We start from the raw sequence: 24097 nt of genomic DNA, 5'->3' as shown, positions 1-24097 counted from the left end.
CTTCACAGTAACTGCCCCTTTGTCCACATTCAAGTTTATGCAATTTGCAACCCATTGTCTTTTTAAAACAGTGTAAATTCATTCTAAAATTTTATATTTTTAGTAAAACTGTTACTTGTATTCTAGACAAATGCCAATCTGAAAAGTTAAAATGTAATTTTTTTAAGTTGAGGATTACTTCAAGAAGAGTCAAGCTATTAAATTTATAAATTGGTTTGCCATACTTGCACGCCCATGCACTTCATTCTGCACAGTACTCATCAATAACTATGTTACAATATAATATAACAAATTCACCATTAAAGATACACCATAAAATAGAAAAATCAAAGTTGTATTTTAATATTTCAGTTACGCAAAACGTTTCTCCCAATATAACAACATTAAATCTGGTTCGACAACAGGTATTTGGTTTAAGACATTCTCTTGCACCGGAACACTTCACTGAAATTTAGTTTCCAATCAATATGATCACAAATTCGGAGAACAAAAAAAATTCTGAGTTCTACTTTCCTAAATGTGCCCATTAATGTGGTTTTCCTGATCAGCAATAGGAATTACAATAAACACTTTATCATTTTTATGATTTACTTCCACCCCTCCCACACACACAGTAAATAAAAGTGCAATTGGCACGTTCTGGTAAAACTGGTTCAGTGCCAACATTTGTATCATATTACTTTCTTTTGTTAACGTTCTCATTCATCGTGTCACAATGAAAATCCATAACAGGCCAAATGAGCCTCATTATTTCTTTCTTGGTTCCAGATGGGCATATTTATGGGGAATTAACACTGATTATTAATAGCATCAAAACAACTCGTAGAGCTGATGCTGCTTATAGGCAGCCAAGTAGACGTGAGTAGTGGTTGCTTGGTAACCCAGGACCATAAGGATATGGTGTTTAAAAAATAAAAGAAAACAGTATTAGATTTGTTTGGAAGTTGGAATCATTAGCTCCAATTATCTGTAATTAAATCTCAAATGAGTTTATCTGTTTAAACTGACATGTCTGTAGTAAATACAGGGCTTTATTGACCGTGATATGTGTCAAAGATGGATAATCATTTAAAAGATTTATGCATTTTAGCCCTTTTACTCACAGAAATTTGTTCCCTGATGCCACAGTTTTGACTGATTTATAAGCAGTAAAGTCTCATTTGACAGCCTGTTTCACTCCAAACGATCTCCTCTGGCTCCAGTAGCTGTCACGTGACACACCTCCACATCTGCCCCCAGTTTCTGCAGCTCATCCAACCATATCTGCTGCTTGTGGGACAGCCGATCATTAGGCCCTTTCACCTCCACCAGCTGTAAGGACATGACATTTGGAGTTCATATGGTCATAAAAACCTGCTTCCCACCTGTCCGGTTGATCTATGTTCAGATGATCTTACCTTGTAGCTGTTGTTTGAGGTGTTCCACACCACAAGATCAGGCAAACCTCCGCGGCAGTGTCTGTAGTCTTTGGCCATTTGGTCTATTATTCCACCAAGGAAGCCTCCACCAAGGCATGCAACAAGAGACTAAAGAAAATCAAAGCATAAACACAGCACTGATGAGTCGAGTGCAATCTACATTACTGGTCTAGGGATTTTATTCACGTTCAAGATGTGGGAGATCCCGGACAAGCCCCCATCTCATACTATGACTTAGGTTGTTGGGTCAACATTAGTTATAAACTGTGACTTTCACACTTTAGTAAGTAACAGAATATTCAAGCCAAGTACAGTGACTACCTGAGCCTGTTGGAGGGATGAGAAACGTTCCCAACTGACCAGAGAACACACTTTACCCTCCTGGGAATGCCACACATCTTCCAGCATGCTGCACAGTGTTCCTACTGTGGCTTCACTAAGTAACTGAATACGAGATGCAATCGCTTCCTTTCTATTCTCATAGAAACAGTCGGTGTAAAGATCCAAAGGACAGGCCTGTAAGAACAGAGAACCAGAGGAGATGGGCCTCTATAGATCCATGCAATAAAAAATAATAAATGAATTATCAAAGTTTTCTTTGCCTGGTATGGATTTCGGAAAACATCCGGAATACCATCCATAAAGACGATGTCCCACATCAGAAGAGCAAACAGGGTTGAGAAGGTTGAGCCTTCTCCATGGATCCCTGTCAAATACAAGACAAGTTTTTAATTTAAGAAGGTCCTTCAGTCATATTTTTAATACATTTGCAGTGGTCTATATTAGGGATGAATGCGGTTTTCTGGGGGGAAAAGCTCCAATTCGAATGTTTCGGCACAGAGAATTCCGCCAGAGTAGAAAGTAGCTTCAGACGACAGGATTTGGGGTCTTATTTCTTAATATTTGAAAATCTCGCCTCAGTTTGGCTAACAGCAACTCGACCCTACCACTGAGTCTGTTTCCTTTGCAACATTGATGTTTTCTCTTCACAAATAACACAAGCCTGAAAGAGTTCTGCTGTGTTGTGGAGTTGCTAATGCTAATGGTTAGCTTCTACTAGCCAAGACGTTCTCTGCTGTTTCCTGGACGCTAAACCAACAACAGCCTTCCCCGTTGTGAATCAAATTGGGTGAGTCTATGAACATTAATTGACAGTGTGGCGCAGATCAGTCAGGCTTTTTAAATCCTAAAATTTCATTGTCTATTTTCTATCAAAAACGAATGCAGAAAATAGGTGTAGTCTGCATGTTAAACTCAGAGTGACCAGTCATTTAAAAAAATATATATATATACGTATATGGTTTCTAAGTGAAGATCCACTTTAAAGAGCAAGTCACCCCCTACCAAAGTCTTCCTCCACTCCCCCTTCCTGTTTGAAAAGTGCAACAAATGCTGTTGTCTGGCAGACCGAGAGGGCAGACCCACTAACAAATACACCCACACTCACAATGACATTGTGACATCATAATGTACCAGCTAACGTCATTAGCCAATAGCGATGGCAGATTCTGAATCAAATGCGGTGCAGAGTTTACCTGAAGAGGGCGCAACACTGACATTTTTGGGCAGAAATTTAAAATTTTAACTAAGATGCACTAAAGTGCCAAATTATTGACTACAGGTGTCTACAGCACAATTAGAGATTCATTTATACAGTTAATCAGCAGTGATTTGCTCTTTAAAAAAGGTAAGCACTTTTCTTCAGATTAGAAGTTGCTTACCTTGATCGAAACCTTGTTTTCTGTAATGGGCTAAGCAAAGCTCCTCCACAGAGCAGATCACTATGGAACCACAGTCATCTTCCTCTTCGTTCGCTGGTAAAATGAATCTTGATTTCCCCATGCCGCCCTCATGAGGAAACAACTGTCCTCGAATGGTCACCTGTAAGCAAACTTGCTCACATAAACTAATAAGCACTCTCTTTTATCTTCAATCTTAAAATGTTTGACATCTTGTGCTAAACTGACATGTTTGACATCTCGGACTTGAAAAGTAGGAAGGTTTCTAAGTTGTAAGTGATACTTCTTGCAACTAGCAGCTTCTTTCATCCGGAGAGCTCTCTGCTGGAGGGAAAGTTTGTGTCCTGTACGCACCAGGGGATCCGACAGCCCATCTCTGATTGCACAGATGGCCTAAATCAGGACATAAAAAAGGAGAAAATACAGGAAAAATTAAAATCCTAAAATGTGGTTTGTTTCGGTAATTTTCCTGGTCAATGTTGTTTAAATGAAGGTATGTACTTTGATGTAAACATGAAACCGAGTGTGCTTGGAATCAACGCATTAAAACCTCTGAAGTTTATTGCAACCTCAGCATAGTCTGCTCTGCTCTGCTGCCTCCCCGGCTTGGTTCAGGTTGCTGTAGCCTGCAGATGTGCTAGTCTTTGTCCTGGATGCCTATTACTAATCCTGGTTAACCCATTGTTCAAAATCAGAGAGCAGATGCATCAAAGCCCATGTGTGGGCCATTTTACCACAATTATTATAGTTATTAACATAGCATTTATTGACTGTTGGGAAATGCAGACACTGATGCTCACCTGCTGAGGTTTTTTGAGGTGCTGGTGAAGGTTCAGTGCCAGTCTGTCCCACCATCGGCCGCGGCTGTCAGGACAGTAAACGGGTTGCTTCAGTAGGGACTGCAGCTCTTCTATAGCATCCTGTGATAAAAAAGAAAACCTTCCATTGGCTTTTGAGACTTTGGCTTCATAAACACACAGTAGACTGAGCGGGCGGGTCGGTAAACCTCGTAACGACGCAGCCTCTGCAAAATCTCTACTCCTCTGGAGAAGATGCGAGTGTAAGTCCATCCAGTGGTGAAGCTGCGGAGGAACACCGGCAGCTCTTCCTGGTGACTACGCATCAACGACAACACTGGAATTAAACAATCAGCGTAACGTAAAGACAACAACAAAAGGATGTGTCAGATTCTGACCTCAGGTCATGTTTTGAAGTCAGCTCACACCAGGCTCCTTTAGCAGCTGTGTAAAGCTCATGAGCCAGATCCCACTGGCCACTCTGCATCGCTGAGGTCACCTCCACGAGAGCTCGCATGGACGCATCATATCTGGTGCGTTGTATGAAGAGATGTGTATTATTTCCTGCTTATTATGAAGTGTATGTTTTGGTTGTTTTCTACCTGAGAAGATCCTCTCTGTCCTGAAACACCCTGGCTACTCGCTGCACCGTGTAGTCAGGGAAGGCCAGACGCCCTGAGTTTACCAACAGGATGGTAAAAAGTTGGTTCTGGCCCCCGGCCGCCATTTCCTCCTCATCCATGGTGTCTGTCAAAGAGAAGAGAAGAAGGATGCGAGAGAAGACAGCCCGCGGACCCCGAGACAGACGCACGCAGGAGCCAGCGAGCTGCTTCGCCCTGTAATAAAAAAAAAGGGATGAGGTCACTGGCGCCATGTTTGTGATGTTCATGAAAAGAGTTAAAGACCATCTCACCGCCTAAGGATAATGGTCCCGATGTTGCTCTCAGCAGAAGCCAGAGAAAATATAGACTTCTGCTTGCTTAGGCAGAGAAGACCTTCAACTATCTGCTGTTTCTGTGTCCCAGAACTGCCGAGGTGGAAAGACTTAGCAAGTGCCTTGAGTTCAGGAGCAGGAAGGAGATCCAGTGCCTCCCCGAGGTCCTCAAGATCCTTCTCTTTGAGAAACAACAACACAGGTAGACGAGAATCAAAAATAGGGTTTCCGTTCGTTAAAAAGTTCACCATGGCAGAACAGGGTTTAATCCAAAGTGTTGGGGATTATTTACCTGCCTGTAGAAAACCAGTCTGGACCAGTTCCTGTGCAACAGGACCCAGATTGCTGCAGATCTCCTCATAATCCAGTTTATGAACTTGGAGCCATTTCAGCTTCCTCTGAAAGAGTCTCACGTACAACTTCTGAGCCCTGACTACAAGACAGAAAAATACAAGTCATTCAAATGTGTATTTATTATTATCTATGGCTGAGGTGTCAACACATACCTGATAAACTCTCAAACGTGTGAACGACTGACATGTCATCCTGGTTGAACAGGGCTTTGTCATCTTCGTTCTCCAGCACAGCGTGTAGAATGGTCCGGAAGTTTCGGAGGTAGTAGGGAAGTGGTGAGATGTTCAGGTCGATCTCAGAACCAGACTCTAGAAGACTCACAGGTGGGTCACTCGTGAAAGACAATTTCTCAGTTTGATGCTGATCCATGTTAGTCGACGGACCCTCATCAGGTTCTCTGCTGCTCTCATATTTAGCCTTCTTCAGGAAACTAGACTCTCTGTTGTTGGAGGAACTTTCCTTTTTCCTCTTTAACAGTTTAGTGGGAGAGGATGGTTGGATTATATCTGATGTAAAAGCTTTAGGTTGTGTTTCTGGACATGCTGGATCGTCTGCTGCTGGAGTGTGTACACTAGGGGTCAGGTCCATAACACGATCCGTTTGACCCTCTAAACCCTGGATCAAAATATTTTCCTTCTGGGAGCTACGGAGGCTCTCACTGGGGAAGACGTCCTCTTCTGTGTGTTTCTTCTCAAGTGTTTTATATTTTCTGGATAACTTGGAGGACAGAGTACCTAAATCTACAGCCCTGACCACAGTCTTACTGTTTACCTCCCGTGGTGTCTGCTGACAGTTTTTCTTTTTGAAATATGGACTTGTTGCAGTTTCTTGGTCTCTTTCCTCCTCTTTCAGATGCGGCTCTGGAGATTTAGGGGGGCTGTTTTTACTGCTTCCATGATCAACATCGCAGTCTCTCTCAAAGTTCAGACATTGTGAATCAATGTGGTCATTGATGCTGAATCTTGGGACCAGCAGGCCACACAGGGGGCAGGCCAGCTTCGATGGAGGCTGGTTTCTGAAGAAGGATGTGATCGGAGTGTTGCTGGCAGCTTTACCATCTTTCTTCTTGCTCTTGGACAGCGATAACCTCCTCTTAACATTTTCTCCCTTCACACTTTCTGTCATGTTGAACGCGGTTTACGTTATCCAAACTACGCTCATACTTAACGAAGGCGAAAAAAGTTATGGAAAAATTAAGGGAGCTACAACCCCAATCATGCTAGTCGCTGGTGCTACCATAACAACAATCCCGCTTCTCAGGCGTAATTAGCAGAGCCCAGAACGTGTCGATCGCACTGCAGCAGCTGTATTATAATATACCCGGTACACGAGGGCTAATAAACACAGGTCCTGCAATAATTTAAAACAACTTTTCAGCACATATTGTAAAAGTGAATACAAAAAAATCTAATGCTACATTTGTTTCCTGGTAATGTTAAATTTATTAAAAAAAAGAATAACATTTGAAAAAAGATTATGCAAAGCAAAATAAAACATCAGGGTAGCAATAACTGATTTTATTATAAGCCAGAGTGAAAGATGAGTACATCTTGGGTCTCTTTTTAAAACATCAGCATCAGCCTCGATCGGGCAGGCTGTTACAGGAAGGGTCTCACCATGGTTTTGATTTTATAGAGGGATGTGCACATGGTTTGCACATGTACAGGAGAAATTAGAAAAATCAGAATATCATAAAAACGTTTATTTATGTCAGTAGAACAACTTCAAATGTGAAGATTGACCCTCTCATTACATGCTGCAGGGTTAGCATATGTTTGTATTTTGGGTGCTTTTGAAGCTCAATATACTACACTACATTTGACCAATAAGATGTGAATTTCTATATAATTATGGAAATCCTGTCTGATTGGTCTTTGAATGTTTAACCAGAAGAATTAGAATTATTTGTTTATTCAGGGATCATAAGACACTTCTTGTTAATTCAGAGAAAGTCAAGTTTATAAAAGGTAAGGAATTTATTTTCTAAACAATTAAAAACATGACAACTAGGAAACACATCATGCAATGAATGAATCTAAGTGGATGGAATGTGAGGTGTGATGATGTGTGAATGTGATGTTATCAGAACCTTCGTATCTGGAGAAACTGAGTTCTGAGTGGGAGTGAATTTGGTCTGCTATAAACTATAAGTGATGGTTTATAAAACCACATCAGAAGCAATCTGTCGAGTCTACATACCCTTCAAAGGCCCCCGTGGTAGATACGGAATGTGTGGAGGTCTGTGGACCCCAAAGGCACCGAAGTCCGTAGAAGAAACCTCAGTGCCACTAGACCAGTCTTGAGATGTTTCCAGGTCACGACAGGTAGTTATTTGCGTCTATGGAGGACTCTTAAGGAGTCTGAGCTGTTCAGCTTTATTCTGAAGGAACCGTTTGCGGTCAGCTGTAGCGCGCAACAGGTTTTGACAGCTTGTCAAAAGATACGATGGGAGCTGAGGCTTCCTCCGATGGCCAATCAGAGTAAGGCTCAATAATGGCCATATTTCGGTTTACTGACAAATCAGAACTTGCCATGAAAAGGGGGTTTTGCCAACAAACCTCAGATACACACCTCCCTCAGATACGACAATGCTGATTTTGTGGATGAGACAAGATCTACAGTATGTGCAGTGACGTTAACTTTAACTTGCGTCATGGAGATATAGTGAGTGTGTCTTGTCCAGTCACGTGCGCTGATTAAATATATGGGTCATATATTTCATTTCATCCTCATTAATCTAAGCACAGACTAATCAAAACATTTCATTTAACCATATTGTTCATTCATTATATCAGGGGTGCCCAGTCCTGGTCCTCGAGGGCCGGTATCCAGCATGTTTTAATTTTAACTCTGCTTCAGCACACCTGATTTCAATCAGCAGGTGATTAACAGGCTTCTGCAGAGCCTGATGAGATGCTGCACAGGTGATTCAACCAGTTAATCAAGTGTGTTGGAGCAGAAAAACCACAAAACCTGCATGATACCGGCCCTCCAGGACCAGGATTTGGCACCCCTGCATTATATGATGTATCCCTTTAGTCCTACTGCATATGCAAACTCAAGGTCCTTTTGTGGAATACCCACCTGTAAACCATTTGTACTGCTTAGCAAAAAGGCTAGAGACCAGTCTGACTACATTAGTAAGACAAATATAAAATGCATTTCTCTGAGTGGATTCAGTTTGTCAGTAAACAGAACTGTGTTATAAGTAGTTTTCTAGAAACAAAATGGCAAACAGTTTAGCTTTCACCATCATGGGAGAAACAGCAATGTGGTACTGGCTTTCCAAGCCAGAATCCTGACATCAGCTGGCAATCCAGTTGTGTTTATTTCCATCTTGGGACTCAGATGTTGGTCACCATACTCATTTGACTACTTTGTGCAGAGGCTCTGCTTACTTATAAAACCCTGCCACCAACCATTTATTATTGGAAGAATAAACACAACTGATGTGAATCAGCAATACATACAGTACAGACCAAAAGTTTGGACATTTCATTCAATGTGTTTTCCTTATTTTCATGACCATGACCATTTACAAAGGAGCCAACAAGTGCTAAAAACCTCTGGCCTTCAAGACTGTTGGAAAACCATTTCAGGTGACTACCTCTTGAAGCTCATCGAGACCATGCCAAGAGTGTGCAAAGCAGTAATCAGAGCAAAGGGTGGCTATTTTGAAGAAAATAGAATATAAAACATTTTTTCAGTTATTTCACCTTTTTTGGTTAAGTACATACTCCACATGTGTTCATTCATAGTTTTGATGCCTTTAGTGAGAACCTCCCAATGTAAATGGTCAGGAAAATAAAGACAACACGTTGGATGAGACAGGTGTGTCCAAACTTTTGGCCTGTACTGTATCTAACGCTTTACTGACAAGCTGCAAAAATATTATTACATAAAATCATTTGTGCTACAGATATTTGGATGTTTAAAATCAAATTCCATCGAGAATAGCCAGTTGAGGTGGCTCGGGCATCTGGTAAGGATTCCTCTTGGACGCCTTCCTGGAGAAGGCCGACCTGTCATGTTCCTGAGCTGAGGTGAGCACTCTCTCGTTACTAACCATCTCTGAGGCAATCTTCCACAGGTGACACAGGAGACACCCCACTACACCGGATGATTGCACCTGTTAGGTAGCCCCAGCCTCTTAACATTGCTTGCTCGTTTTTGCTCGTTAGAATTTGACATTGGATTTTTTGGCTCTGAACCTTGGATTGTTTATCTGGATTACGCTTTGTGGATTCTCCTCTGAACCCTGCTTGTTTATTCTGTTCAGGATACTTCACTCTACACACTACTCTCGCCGCTCGAACCCCGGATTTCCAGAACCACGTCCCATCCTCCTCTACAACGCCTGCTGTTTTATCTCTGCTGCCTCACCCGCCTCAGCCCGCTGAGCCACCACCCACACTCACCTTGGCTACCCACCTTTCCGCACATCTTGGACTATTATATGGACTAAAGCCGAACGGCACATCCTCACTGGACTTACCAGTGCGCTTTTTGTTCCTGTTTTAAAATAAAAGAACTTTTCTTTACTCGCCCATTGAAGTCGTGTTGATTCTGCATGTCTGGGTTAAACACCTCCCTCGAGTCATGACACGACCAGGAGAAGGCCTAAAGGAAGACGCAGGCACGCAGGAGAGACTGTCTCACGGCTGGTCAGGGAACACCTTAGGATTCCCCCGGAGGAGCTGGTCCAAGTGGCTAGGGAGAGGGAAGTCTGGGCCTCCCTGATTCGGCTACTGCCCTCACGACCCAACCCTGGATAAGCGGCCGAAAATGGATTAATCTGATTCAAAAATGCTTTAATTATCCCAACTACCCCATCTATGTCTATGATCCCAGTCGGAAGTTAGACCAATAAATAATTTATATTATGAGTTAATTTAGTACAGTAGGAGGCTCCACAGTGGCGTATTTGGAAGCTCTAGAGCACAGCTGTAAAATGGTTGCAGGACTGAATTCGAAGCTTTTCCGTACAGAGATTGCATGTTGTCCTCATGCATGCATTAGTTTTCAACAGATTCCTGTTTCCTCCTAGTCTGGCAAGCCAGACTAAATAAATATATTATTTACAAACTTTGCAAAGCAAGAATTTGGTCTAGTTCACTAGGCTAGTTTCCTCCCACAAACCAAGACATTCTTGCTTAGGTTAGGTTAGTGTGTGTGTGTGTGTGTGTGTGTGTGTGTGTGTGTGTGTGTGTGTGTGTGTGTGTGTGTGTGTGTGTGTGTGTGTGTGTGTGTGTGTGTGTGTGTGTGTGTGAAAATGGAATTCAGCACTAAGTATGATTGCAAACCCGAGTTACAGCTTCAAATGAGACAGGTGCATAAAACATCCCTGTTAATTAAAGAAGATGGGATCTTTCAAACTAAAAATATAAATTCTTCAATCCTGTCCATTTGGTTCTTCTATAGGTTTGTGGCTCAAAATAAAAACATAGCAATAATAACCGCAGCAGGAGATCAGTTTGAGCCAAAAGATGCTGATGCCTGAAAAGAGACATTCCACCCCCAATGCGTTTCAGGTGGTCACAATCGATCCCAGAGAAACGGATGTTTTCTTAAAGCTGTGCGGAGATTAAACGCACAGAATTCCTAAGCATACATTAAAGTACAATTTTAGAAATTCACATCATCTTTATGGAGACAAGCAAAAGACTAACAAATAATTTTCTATATGACAACTCAGACCAAAATGAATGATACAACATTGAAACGCATCGGTTGTTTGCGGTGATTATTTGTAGGGGTGTTTTATGTTTGGAGCAGACCTGAGAGCACATGATGATGAGGATAATGATGATGATGATGATGATGACGATGACGATGGGGGGTGTATTATTTTCTACACAGGTTCCCGGGCTGCGGCAACCCCCATCATTCCAGGGAGCAGTCTCTTCTGATCAACACGTACGGGCGTTTTCACAAAGAGGGCCGCCCACAGGACCGATGTCGGTAAGTGGAACAAAAATGAAACGATACAGAGATGCATGTGGAAGCTTGAGCTGGTGATGACCGAGCTGACTACAAACAGTCTCGATGCTTCAGATCAAGGTCGATGTGAAACGCAGCAGCGGTGGAATAAAGGATGCTCCCATGGGAAAACTGGTGGAGTCAGCTCCATCTTCATTACATGAACGGAAAACTGTATATCTGATATTTGTATCGACGTGATGTTGGCTGGAGAAAATGTGGCTGCAGCCACAACAAGCAGCCCTGCAGGCTGCGGTAGAAGTTCGTTGTAATGGCTTGAAAACACACCATCAAAACCACGTCAAGGGCAGTGCAGATGCAGGAAAACTGCACCAAAGAGCCCCATCTGGACCCCATAATCACCCCATTTTTTAAAATACCTGTTCAGCACCACAGAGGGGTCCTGAAGTGTGTGCATGGATTTAAGGATTTAAATTTCTCATTATGATCTGATCAACACGACTGATGTGGTTATGAACTATTTTTGTAAGAACTCAGCTCTCACAACTTGTGTGTGTTTTTTTAAAGCTGAGAATCTTGACATCAGGATGAGGGTGTGACATGTTTATTTCTGACGTAGCACAGTGTGTTAGCTTCAGCACGCTGTGTGCTGGACAGTTGACTTCATCACGCATCAGATTGTCTCTTCACAGTAATGATCCATTATCACATTTAAACACACACAGTAAGACACCAGATTCCAGATGTTTTCTGAAATCCATACTAGGCAAAGAAAGCTCAGACATACCCTAAGTACATAAAAGTAACAGTGCGTGTGAGCATAAGGATCACAGTGTAGGGAGACAGTTCATCAACACAGCTATTTAAAGAACCAATGATGCAAATGAACAGCATTTCAATCGGTGTTAGTAAGGCCCGTTTATGGTAGTTTTATTGAATCGTCACGGTTTGCATGTGTCTCCATTTCCCAGGCCGGCCCTAAAGGGCCCACTTTCTGGGCCATTTTAGGGACCTGCCTTAAATAGCCCTAGAGCTGCGGTACTAATTCCTGGTCCTGGAGAGCCGGTATCCAGCTTGTTTTAGTTTTAACTCTGCTTCAACACACATGATTTCAATCTGCAGGTGATTAGCAGGCTGCAGGCCTGATGAGCTGCTGAACAGGCGATTGAACCACTGAATTAGGTATGTTGTAGTAGAGAAACAACAAAAACATGCTGGATACTGTCTCTCCAGGACCAGGAGTGAGTACCACTGCCCCAGAGCCCTAGAGTCGCTGGGCGGGACTTGTGGTTAACTCATGCTGAATGGTTGTATCAGCAGGCCTCGCCAACAAACCACCATTCGTAATACTGGAAGAGTTGCTAGTGAGGCAGAATGGAAGGAAAAGGAAATTTACAATCACGTTTCTAAACTCCCTTTGCTATAATTTAACGCTTCTTCTGATAATTACACAGATGCTCTCCCTGTCCCCTGCATGGTATTAAATACAGCGTACATAGACAGAAAAAAATACCTTTATTCTAGCACTGAAAAACAAAGCATCCTCAAACCAGAAAAACACACCCAGTCTGGGTGGTTCAGATCAAACATCCACAATAAAAAAAACATGCAAAGAAAATGACTCATAGTTTGAAAATCCTCAGAAAAAAGAAGTCTTGGGTCATAAATGCAATAACGAGCATCTGCTGTATTCAGGTTCAGGGCTAAGTTTGAAAAGGCAAAAGAAAAAAGAACCATCACTGGTGGGTTTCACTTAACGTCATTTTTCTGCAGGACACCAGACATACCAGAGGCTCTCAGATGAAACAGGATAGGACTTTTCATTTTGTAGAATATGTGCTTGAAAACTCTTTAGAGAATGAAGAGGAAGCAAAGTAGATAAATGCTTTCTTTATTTGGCCTAGTGATGAAATGTGAACTATTCTAAAACTAATTACAGTGAAGTGTAAATATTTGTCATGTTCACAGGGTTTAGGGTAGTGGACATCACGAGCCAGTTATGGCTCATGGGAAACAGCCAGGATCCGTTGGTACAATGTTGGCTCCCAGCCCTCCATCCTGTCCTGGTGTGGGAATCACCAATCCAGCAGAGCAGCAAGGCTCCGTTAAAAATGCTGCTCAGCGATCAGCCTGCTCCTTGAAGGATGACAACAATGACCAGGTGACTCCCCCCGTTTCTGTAAAGCGTTACTACACGAGCTGCGACCCGAGTCCAGACGACATGGAGGATGCCGGCTCCGAGTACGACAACGTCAGCTCAGACGTGGAGCGGGACTACGATGAGGTGCTGCATTTGAACGCAGGTTTTTACAAACAACGCTGTCTTGGGGACGTAAAGCACACAGAAGGTGATGTTACTACAGAGAGCTCTCCTGCTACCACAGACCAAATCCCCCCCGGATCTCGTCACAGCACCAAAAAATGCGAGGGACCACAATCAGATGCTAAACCTTACAAGGTGGGTCATCGCTTCATGTCACATTGTGCTCCGATCGCAGGCGACAAAGCAGAGGTGGGAGTGAAAAAGGTCCAGGGGGACACGTTCTTCCTCAGCGATGGAGATGAGTTTGAAGAGGTGCTGGATGGAGCCAGATTTGTCAAGGGTTTAGATGAGTCAGAGAATAACATCCACAGGCCTGTCAGCATTTATCAGGGCAGCGAGAATGGAAAAATCAGAAAGGGGAGTCAGGAAAGAAAAAGAGAAAACAACGCTCATGTCACAAGAAACCATAATAATCCAAGAGCCAGTAAGAAGTGTGAGTCATCCCACGTGGGTCCAAAGGAGAAGGAGCATCAGGGTAAAGGACAAGGCTGGAGAGAAGCAGGAGGAGATACTGAGCACACTGTTTCTGGTATCAAAGGATGTGTGACCTACAGCACAGAGCAGCGTCCAAAGACTACATCCAAGGACTGCAAACGGTCTGCAGTCAGGTCCAAGGATAGGCCTGGTTCCAGTAAGCACCATCATCATCCTCCACCACCATCCCGCCATCCTCATCCTCGATCTCCTCCAGACGCCCAGAAGGCCCTGCATCACAAGACCAGTCCTGTTGCTGCCAAGAGCCAGGAACCCGAGTCCAGGGTGATGAAAGCAGCTCTGGCTGCTCATCAGATGACAGAACAACAGGAGTTCCCCGAGGAGCAGCAGAGGGAGCCAGAGAAACCCGAGCAGGTAAAGCAAAGTCTTTTATTAGATCTCACCTTCTCTAGATTCTGCCTGTTAATACCTAATCAATGATCCCTGAGCTGCAGAATGAATCGATGCATTCTTTGTTTGTGGCCTTTTTCCTGAAGGTTTTTATCATCTCAAAGATTCATTTGAAACCAATCCCTAAATCTGATGTTTGTGTCTGTCAGGGTGAAGAGCCGAGCACAGCCACGATGCCAGCGGAGGTGCCAGGAGAGGTGCCTGAGGAGGTACCAGAGCAGCTGAGGAGGCCTCAGTATCCACAGTTTGTCCCTGAAGAAGAAAGCAACTCCCCCAAGGTGGAGATTGATTTTACTTCTAAATAGGTCAAAGATGAGATCCAGCAGCTTTTAATATTTTACAAAGGAGCTATTTCTGCTCTGTAATCTGTTTTTGACTGTTTTCATAATGTAGGTCACATATGGACTCCCAATAACAACATACATGGCTTCTTATTTTGTCTCCACTGAATATTTTTCTTCAACCTTATTAACTAACCCAGTGTTTTAAAATGATTCCTACAGAAATCACAGGAAGCTGCTTCTTTTCCCTGCTTTGAAGATGGTAAATATCTTGGAGCATTCTTAAATTTGATGCATTTTTATAATAATCCATGCAGCAAGTTCAAAATATTTCATTTCTGGTGCCCAGTGCCAGGTCCCTGCGAGCCGGAGGATCTGATAGATGGGATCATCTTTGCTGCTAACTACCTTGGATGCACTCAGGTGTTGTCTGATAAAAATCCGTCCAAGTCCGTTCGAATGTCGCAGGCACACGAAGCAGTCAGTCACATCAAGGTAACCTGCCCTCAGACACGTTAGCCTCCACGGATTTGCTGGATTTTGAAGAATCAATTAAATGAAAATGTTTATTTAGCTGAATTTTGGGGATAATAAAAATGATCTTTTGGGGGTTTAAAGTAGGCTTATTACTTAATTTTAAATCAGATTAATAATGTTTATGATACTTATACAGCATCTTCTGGTATGTCCACATCCTACTGGAATCACATGCAAATGTCCCCCAGGGGGTCCTGACTGGGGTAATGGCAGTGGGTGCGTTAGGGGCCCTCTGTGGGGCACATCACTAAATTTGGGGTCTGACTTGATCCTTGGAAATAAAATTCAACAGAAAAATAAACCCTAAAAGAATAATTTGACTAAAATTGCTGCAAATATTAAACAGCAATCTCCCCAAAATGGCTGTAATTCCTAAACTATGAGTCAAGGATGTAAGTGATGTTGTTCTGTTCTGCCTTGTTTAGCTTCATTGGCAAGCGTTGTTTACATATTATTGCTCAATCAGCCATTTTTGGGGTTTAATGATGTATTTTTATGGGTCAGGAGTTAAAAAAGGGTTTAAGTTTGCATCTCGGGGAGGTTTCAGTGATGTATACAGCTTTTATAAAAGTCTGCAGTCTCTGTTAGGTTTGGGTTAGGATAACGAGTCGATGTCTGGATTAAACAAACAAAGTTGTTTACATATATTTATTTACTGATTAGTGGAGCAGTTGGACAGCGATTTGAAACCTCCTGAACAGGATCACCTCTGATTCAAATATTTCTTTCAAAGAGCCAAGATGAAGACTGTCAGATGATGACAGAAGTGGACCTGTTCATCTCCACTAAAGCGGTCAAAGTGCTGAATGCTGACACGCAGGTCAGTGACTCGGCATAGAGGCTTCTTCATGTCTGTTTTAATGTTTTTACACATAATAACTTTCACCCATCTCCAGGAGACGATGATGGACAGTGCCTTGCGGACCATCTCCTACATCGCAGACATCGGCAGCATCGTGGTTCTGATGGCACGCAGACGCATGTCTCAGGCCTCTTCGGAGGACTTCTCTGACTCGTACGACTCCGGCAGTGAAGGGAAGAGTCAGTACAGAATGATCTGCTACGTCTTTGAGTCGGATGATGTGAGTGTTTGCTGCTTCGCTGCAGACTGTGTCACACACTGATAAGTGTTGTGGTGTTTCTTGCTTCTTTGTTGTCGTCAACTTGTATAGTTTATTTTCCTGCTGAGTTGTTTCTCCTCAACGCTCCTGCTCCCACAGGCACAGCTGATTGCACAGTCTATTGGTCAGGCATTTAGTGTGGCCTACAGAGAGTTCCTGCGAGCAAACGGCATCAACCCGACCGACCTGAGCCACAAACAGTATAGCGACATCATCAACTCCCAGGAAATGTACCACGATGACCTCGTTCATTTCTCAAACTCAGAGAACTGCAAAGAGGTGAGAGGGTTTCGTTTTAGTTCTTTAAGGCGTGGATGGATTTGCTGCTATCAGACGCGTTAGCTGTTGGTCTGTGTTGCAGCTGGTTGTGGAGAAGCAGAAAGGCGAAAGCCTTGGTGTGGTGATTGTGGAGTCGGGTTGGGGCTCCATCCTGCCCACCGTCATCCTCGCCAGCATGCAGAACAGCGGCCCTGCGGCTCGTTCGGGAAAACTCAGTGTCGGAGACCAGATCATGTCCATCAACGACACGAGTCTGGTGGGTCTGCCGTTGGCCACCTGTCAGGGCATCATCAAGGTATGTTTCTGTGATTGTCTTAGGAGCGCACAGGAATCCGACACAGTCTGCAGAGCCAAGCAAGAACTGAATCAGTCTGATTTTAGTGAGCTGCATAAATGAGAATTACTAAATGCAAGTTTAAACATGAATCCACAGCATATTTTACTTCAGAGCTTAATTCTGCAAAAATAAAACAATTCAAGTTCCTTTTTAGTTAAATCTAATTATAAATTAGACAAATTGATTTCAGGGTTTAAAGAATCAGGTGAAGGTAAAGCTGAGCATCGTGAGCTGCCCTCCTGTCACCACCGTCCTCATCAAGAGACCCGACCTCAAGTTTCAGCTGGGCTTCAGTGTCCAGAACGGCATCGTGAGTCCAGTCTCAGTGAGAGGTTTCCCGAATCCTGAGAATAGTGGTGTAAAGCTTTACCTGTTTGGTTTGTTCCAGATCTGCAGTTTGATGCGAGGTGGCATCGCAGAGCGAGGCGGGGTTCGTGTCGGACACCGAATTATTGAAATAAACGGTCAAAGTGTTGTTGCCATGGCACATGAGAAGATCGTTCAAACCCTGTCTGTCTCTGTGGGTGAGGTAAGAACTCTTTATGCCTTAAAGATGGACAATTTCACTTTTTCCTGCACCACACTAATGCACTGCCGTGGAGACTGGTGGTGTGTAAGGGCTGAGATGTGTTTAATCTAAGAAAGTTATACAACATTTATTTAACCAAGAAACAACATATATTACAGTTGAAAAGGTCATTGTAGTTCAAAAACTAAAATTACTCCTATAAGAGGTGCAGAGGGCATTGGCAGAATAAAGGGGACTCAGTTAGAAGTGCCTTCATTTATTTTAATTAGTGTTAATTTTCATGCCAAGTTTCTTAAATGTAATGCCACAATAATGGATGGAGTCTGAGCTGTGGTGAGAATTATTATTTTTATTTGATGCCTGATTGTAAAAAAAAAAAAAAAGACTAAAGCAAACCTCGGGTCAAATCCCAGCATTTAGGTTGTAACTGAAAATGTCGCCCCCTAGTGTCCTTATTGTGGTATAACAATCTAAACTATGGCATTACATCTTGCACCAACCACCAACACATCACAAAAATTGATACTATTTTGATATTAGTGAAAATAACACAAATAACATGGTAGTGTTCATGCATGCGCGCGTGTGTGTAATTATCTGTAGTTTTAGTAAATTATCTGATGAACCACTGGGCAGATTTTAATGAAACTTGCTGAAAATAATCACTGAACGTCCGTTTATAATTGACTCCTTTTTAAAGTCTACTTCATGTGTTCCTCTCACCTCCTCCCTGGCTCCAGATCAACATGAAGACGATGCCTGCAGTGATGTTCAGGCTGCTGACGGGACAGGAAACACCTATCTACATCTAAAAACCCAGCACAGATCGGACCGCTGCCATTCTGCTGCCCTGGGCGGCTCAGTGGGACGAGGACAATTTATTTTTCTATCATTTGGGTTTTGTTGCCTCTTGTTGCAATGCTGTAAAAGAACATCTGGTTCTCATTTTCAGGTTTTATCTTGAATTGCATTGTCATAATGGCCTTAACGTGAATACTGTCTGTAGTTCTGTACCTGAAGTTATTGGTGTCAAAGAGAAGTAGCTTTATGGCCATGATTATTTTCTTATGAAGAGATAAATTAGCACATTTATTTTTCATTTAGTCATTTTTTATATAAAGTGGATGGGGCTTAAAACTGTACTAATACTGTAAATACTTTGAATTACACAAAGACCTGATTGGAAAGGCCATATTACTTCTGCAAAATACAGTATGCATGTGATTGTTAAGTACAATAACAGACCAGAGACTCATTCTCAATCCAACATAGTAATCTATTACATAAAGTATTACAGTAACAGACGTACAAAAAGCACTGAACTCTGTTTTACGATGACACTGAAGGCCAAAGACACACCTTTTTTTTTGAAGACAAACACCATGAGTGATTATTACCTTTATCAGAGCATTCAAGATTGTATCAATAAGCATCACAGGATGAATGTAACGATAGTGAAAAACTCGAAATTACAATTTCATTGCTGAACTCATTCATTTTTGTTTTATTGATTTATTTCTGCAAAAAATATACTCAAAGCCTCAATATATACAATGTCTGGTCAGATTAATGGGATTTAACCTTTTACCCATCTCTTTGCTCAAGTTTTGTTAATGTAAAATGGCTAGTTAGGTCTCTGAAAGAAATCCTGATGAAATGATGCAACTCTAATTCATAATGGAGTTGAATAAAGGCTATTACATGCATTAACATGTGAATCATTGTTCATACATACACACATTTTGTATCGAACCCATACGAAATGTATATTTTGTTTTTAACTACAGCACCCTGGAATTTTACCAAGTAAAACAGTTATTTACAGTTAACACATAACACTTACAGGCTCACAAAAAAATCAAAACAGTGTGAATTCAAGCGGTCAATGTGTGGCACATTCAGGTGAAATGTTTTCAAGTATGAGCTGAAATTTTCCTGAGCTTCGTGGACCGCCTCATATCTAATCCTGGAAAACAGAAAAACAATTGTTGGCGTTAAATCCACATTGGCTTAGAATAATCAGATAAAAAAACTGTCTTACATCTAGATTGCGGTAAAAAAGTATTTACCTCTTTAAAGATTTCTTCAGCTTTAGCTTTTTTTGTCACATTCCACAAATAAATCTCCACTTTAAAAAAACTCAAGTAAATAGAAGGAATCATTTCAGTTATGAAGGAAAAAAAGCTAACCAAGCCTTAAGCAGCTCCAGACCATCACACTACCACCACCATGCTTGTTTGTCTGATGGTATGATGTTACTGTGCTGAAGCGTGTTGTGCCTACCACTGGGGGGCAGTTGAGGATAAGAAAAGTAGGTGGAGGAGAGGAAGTGCTTGAGTGAGACGTTAAGATGGATGCCTGATTCTGCTACATGTGACGCAGGTTTATAATAAAGCTTGGAAAAGAAATTCCGGCCTATTCGTGATAGTTTCTGATACAACTATGAAACATAACAAAGGGTTGTGTTCGTTTTACACCAGATGTAATTGAGACAACCCCCCCCCCCCCCCCAAATAAAATTTATAAATAATAATACTTTTCTCTCTTCACAAATATATTCCCAAAATCCTTTTGGGTTAATGCGAGATGGACGTTTGCATACTTCCGCATCACCATTTTTGCACCATCTCCTTTATTGACTCATGAACTTTGACCTTAATCTGAACCATCTGAGACCAGATGTTAGATGTGGCTCTGGGTTTTTATATGCTTAAACATCTTTAAAACATATGCTGCTTTTTGAGATCTTTTCCTCTGACTTGAGAGAAGAGTGAAAGCAAAAGAAATCTGTATGGGTGTAAATATGTTTTCATTGCGCTGTAGTTTACAACAATGAATGCTTTACTGATGGCGTTGCGGCCGATGTGATTGACTTACAGCTGTCGTTTTTGTTGTTAAAGGCAAAATCATCGATCCATCCATGAAAACTGAATTCAGATAACCTTCCCCACAAGAATCCTCCTCATCTTCACAACTGTCGACACCAACGCTGAAAGCTGCTTTCATCTTCTCAGGCATCAGAAAGTTGAACGTCACCACAAGGATCCCAATGATGGTGCAGAGCACACCTGGAAATTGTCTCCTTCAGTAAAATTTACAACATTTCCTTGTGGTTTCATGTAAAAAAAAAACAAAAAGCCTAAATGTACATTTTAGAGCATTTACCTGTAGCCAGAGCCAGCCAAAAGGACTGGCTGTACTCTGTTACAAAGGAATCAGTTCCAATGGAGAAAACACAATGAGGAACATTCATGATGGTGGAGAAGGAGACCATGGAGAAGAAGATGAAGGCAGCGGTGGTCATCATCATGTAGCCGGCATACAGAATGACTGGCATTGAGAAGAGGATATTGGTGAGCATCCAGCAGCAAAATGCTGTCCTGCAAAACAATTCAAGTAGAGCTGATTAAACATCTGTTTTAGACACAACTGAACTAAACTGACATCATGCCATGTGATAATAAAGCTACAAGTGGTTAAGAATCACCAGAGGGTTGCAGAAGCGAATCGTCCAGAGTGTCTGTACTGATAGATCAAACCACACGGGCTGCTCAGGGTGAATTTTTCAACAATGTACAGGATTGGGTTGGGTAGACCTTTCTCAAGAGCCTTCTCGTATTCTTCTTCAATGGTGCTGTGCCAGCTGAACATCTCATTATAATCAATGGTTTCATTGAATTGTACGATGGGATTCCCTGAGAGGGAAAAAAAGATAATTTATTAACAAAAAGTCCTGACAGTCATCTGCTCTGCAGTGTTCATCTTGGAGACTGAATCCTTGTTTTTCATCTGTGACTGAGACGGTTATGATGTCATTAAAACACCTGGACTTCACCTTTCTGCATTTATAAATGGTAAATAGCCTGTATTTGTATAGCGACTTCTTAGGGTTCTACAACCCCCCCAAGATGCTTCACAACACAATCAGTCATTCACCCATTCACACGCTAGTGGGGATGAGCGATGGAGCCACAGCTACCCTGGGGCGCTCTGATAGAGGTGAGGCTGTCCAACACTTGCGCCACCAGTCCCTCCAACCACCACCAGCAGACAAGGTGGGTTGTGTCTTGCCCGAGGACACTTCAGAGCTGGGATCGAACCTGCAACCTACCGATAACTAGACAACCTGCTCTACCTCCTGAGCTACTGCTGTCCCAAAAGATTAATAAGGGTCTGTAGAAAATAGGTAAAACACCTGCTAATTTTCTCAGAGGGAATATAAAGGTCAGGGAAACTTTACATCTCCAAAACAGCTCGAACTCTGACATCATACGTTTGTAAGTCAAAGGTTGAAGTTCATCATTTTGGAAAGACTGCAGGAAAAAGTCCCTTTAAAACTTAGTTGGCAGCACTCAATTTTTCCAACTGAACAAGACTTCCGGAGCAATGTCTTCTGGTCAAATGCAACCAAAGTAGAGATGTTCACCCATAATGCATTGCACTATGTTCTCCCAAAACAAATCCCTGGCATGTAAGCACTAAAACGTGGTGAAATGCTTGCATTAATGTAGCAGAATCTGGACACCTAGCAGTCATGGATTCAGCCATGAACTCCTTTGCATACTGATATTTTCTATAAGTCCAGCTGTAGGTTGGACCAAAGTGGGTCATAAAAACAGGATAATGATCCCAAACCCAGTAGTGGACCTCTAACAGAATGGCTGAAACACGATGGTGGAGTAGTCCAGTCCTGACAGCAACCTGAAATGAAATCCTGCAGCAGGACGAAAATCAAAGAACTAAAGCAACTTTTAAAGGAAAAGTGGGCTAAAGCTCCTCCATAACAACGTAAGACCATGGACGTAATTTTCACTTTAGAAGTGGGGGGGACACGGGGGGGGGGGGGGGGGGGGGGATCTTTACAGTATGCTCTAATGGGAAACAGGCTTCAACACAAACGGTTGTTTTCTGCTTGGTCCTAGAGCTCAACTAGTGTCAATTTAATATAGCGTAATATTGTTTTTGGATGGTAAAAAGTGCAGGGGTCAAAACTTGACTTTGGAAAAAGTGGGGGGGACATGTCCCCCCTGTCCCCCCCCAAAATTACGTCCATGCGTAAGACACACATAAACTCATAACTGAAGATAATTTAAAGTCATTGTCACAAGTTTTTTAATGAACAAGTTCAAACATCAAACATTTTTGTTTTTCAAGTCGTTTCTGCATTTCAGCAGTTAAATAAATAACAACAGTGTTGTGGTGTGTTTTTGAAGCCATTAGGCTGCATTTGTCTAAGTTTAGAACCAGGCAATCACCAGATTATAATGTTTTTAAATCTCAAAGATTAAAAACAAAGATTTGCTCAATCCTTTGAGGCTGCACCTGAGGAGCAGCAGTGACTCACCTCTCAGAGTCACGTTGATGCCGTACAGTCCGACATGCAGGCCCACTTCAGCGTTAATTACTGCGTTGCTGAAAGACTTGTAGGTAGCGTTTGTGGTCATTCTTGCTTCAGCCCAGCTGTTAGTGTAGTTGAGAACTGGCCGAATAGAACAAAGACGTAAATATCGATGGTTCATGAAGGAAAATCTGTGGTTTATTTTGCAGCTTTTCCAAGAATGCAAAACTCACCGACTAAAACCACACCAATGAACAAGCTGGTAATTATCCTGAACAGCCAAAACAGACGCTGATGGAGACAAAAGCAAATGTGTTAAGTAACAAAATTACAGCAAATTCTGCTACCGTCCTCATGAACAAAAAGGGGCTGAAAAAAGATTAAAGGCTGTTTGCAGTGACCTACGGGTTATCTGATGGATCACACTCACCGTCCTTCCTCGTATTCCTGGCAGAATGAGAAGAAGACTGACCGCTAGCACAAGGAAGACCAGAATAATGGTGAGCAACCGGCCGCTGAAGCTGAAGGAAGTCCTTTGTAGAGGGTAGAATGGGTAAATGTCGTCGTAGAAAGTCATCTTAGTGCCTGATCTAAGGATACCGCAGAAACTAGGCAGCGCAACAGAGAAGGCAGTGTTAGAAGCAGAGTACTCGGTTTCCTCCAGATGCAGAGATAGAACTTCATGCAGCTTTAAACCGATAAGGAAACTTGCAATGATCATGTCTGGAAAAAGCATCTAACTGTATTTGTCCAATTTGGTCTTAGCTCATTTGAAACACACATTTGCAGAATTACAAGTCTGTCGTGAACGTTGATGTGATTGCTTTATTCAGGTAATCAGCTTGCTTGAAAGGTACATTTATCCATTTTAATTAAATAGATTTAATCTAAGCAGAAATTAAAAGTAGTGAAAAAGTGTAGAATTTAAGAAAAGTCTCTTACCTGCAATTTACAGGACAAGGATGGAGGAAGAGGAGCGTGAGGTCTGATTGTTGAAGGACCATACACTTCTTTTATACCTGTGGTCCCCCTTCATGTCATAGAGGAGGAGGAGGAGGAGGGTGTTTTCACTGGAATGTTGTGAAAAAGAGGTGTGATCCAGACTTCAAGGCCATTCCCATTTAAGAAATAGGTCACACTTAGTTTAGTGATAAGCTGAGCAACACATGTTGGCTCTAGTGTTGTAGCTTCCCTCAGATGCATCAGCTTTCCTGTGGAACATCTCTGCCTCTGCACTGGGTGAGATTACTTTCCTTTTGTTATTCAAAAATAAAAGATTAATGAA

General features: G+C 42.2%; 3 protein-coding genes across 3 annotated transcripts; 1 reads left to right on the top strand and 2 right to left on the bottom strand.

Annotated features, from left to right (window-relative positions):
* Nucleotides 1-643: 643 nt before the first annotated feature.
* Nucleotides 644-6500, bottom strand: fan1 (FANCD2 and FANCI associated nuclease 1). Its single transcript, XM_015964225.3, has 13 exons — nucleotides 5395-6500; nucleotides 5181-5321; nucleotides 4868-5069; nucleotides 4557-4790; nucleotides 4353-4484; nucleotides 4164-4272; nucleotides 3958-4077; nucleotides 3386-3550; nucleotides 3140-3299; nucleotides 2021-2124; nucleotides 1740-1934; nucleotides 1398-1526; nucleotides 644-1311 (listed from the first exon to the last, which is right to left on the bottom strand). The coding sequence occupies exons 1-13, from the start codon at nucleotides 6365-6367 to the stop codon at nucleotides 1174-1176; spliced, it is 2802 nt and encodes a 933-aa protein (XP_015819711.1). The 5' UTR covers nucleotides 6368-6500; the 3' UTR covers nucleotides 644-1173.
* A 4551-nt stretch (nucleotides 6501-11051) lies between these two features.
* Nucleotides 11052-19180, top strand: apba2a (amyloid beta (A4) precursor protein-binding, family A, member 2a). Its single transcript, XM_015964224.3, has 12 exons — nucleotides 11052-11203; nucleotides 13151-14354; nucleotides 14540-14668; nucleotides 14894-14933; nucleotides 15021-15166; nucleotides 15942-16028; nucleotides 16105-16290; nucleotides 16429-16608; nucleotides 16691-16903; nucleotides 17136-17255; nucleotides 17334-17474; nucleotides 18215-19180. Exons 2-12 carry the CDS (start codon nucleotides 13182-13184, stop codon nucleotides 18284-18286), a joined length of 2487 nt encoding a protein of 828 aa, XP_015819710.1. The 5' UTR covers nucleotides 11052-11203; nucleotides 13151-13181; the 3' UTR covers nucleotides 18287-19180.
* A 131-nt stretch (nucleotides 19181-19311) lies between these two features.
* On the bottom strand, nucleotides 19312-23879 carry duox2 (dual oxidase 2). Its single transcript, XM_054732966.2, has 8 exons — nucleotides 23755-23879; nucleotides 23243-23420; nucleotides 23046-23103; nucleotides 22819-22953; nucleotides 20962-21169; nucleotides 20640-20854; nucleotides 20352-20542; nucleotides 19312-19440 (listed from the first exon to the last, which is right to left on the bottom strand). The coding sequence occupies exons 1-8, from the start codon at nucleotides 23814-23816 to the stop codon at nucleotides 19435-19437; spliced, it is 1053 nt and encodes a 350-aa protein (XP_054588941.1). The 5' UTR covers nucleotides 23817-23879; the 3' UTR covers nucleotides 19312-19434.
* Between the last annotated feature and the right edge of the window lie 218 nt (nucleotides 23880-24097).

The sequence above is a fragment of the Nothobranchius furzeri genome, chromosome 4 (assembly GCF_043380555.1).
Source record: "Nothobranchius furzeri strain GRZ-AD chromosome 4, NfurGRZ-RIMD1, whole genome shotgun sequence".
In the NCBI taxonomy this organism is placed as follows: domain Eukaryota; kingdom Metazoa; phylum Chordata; class Actinopteri; order Cyprinodontiformes; family Nothobranchiidae; genus Nothobranchius; species Nothobranchius furzeri.
The sequence above is the reverse complement of the archived record's forward strand: the minus strand, read 5'-3'. Positions and strand labels throughout refer to the sequence as shown.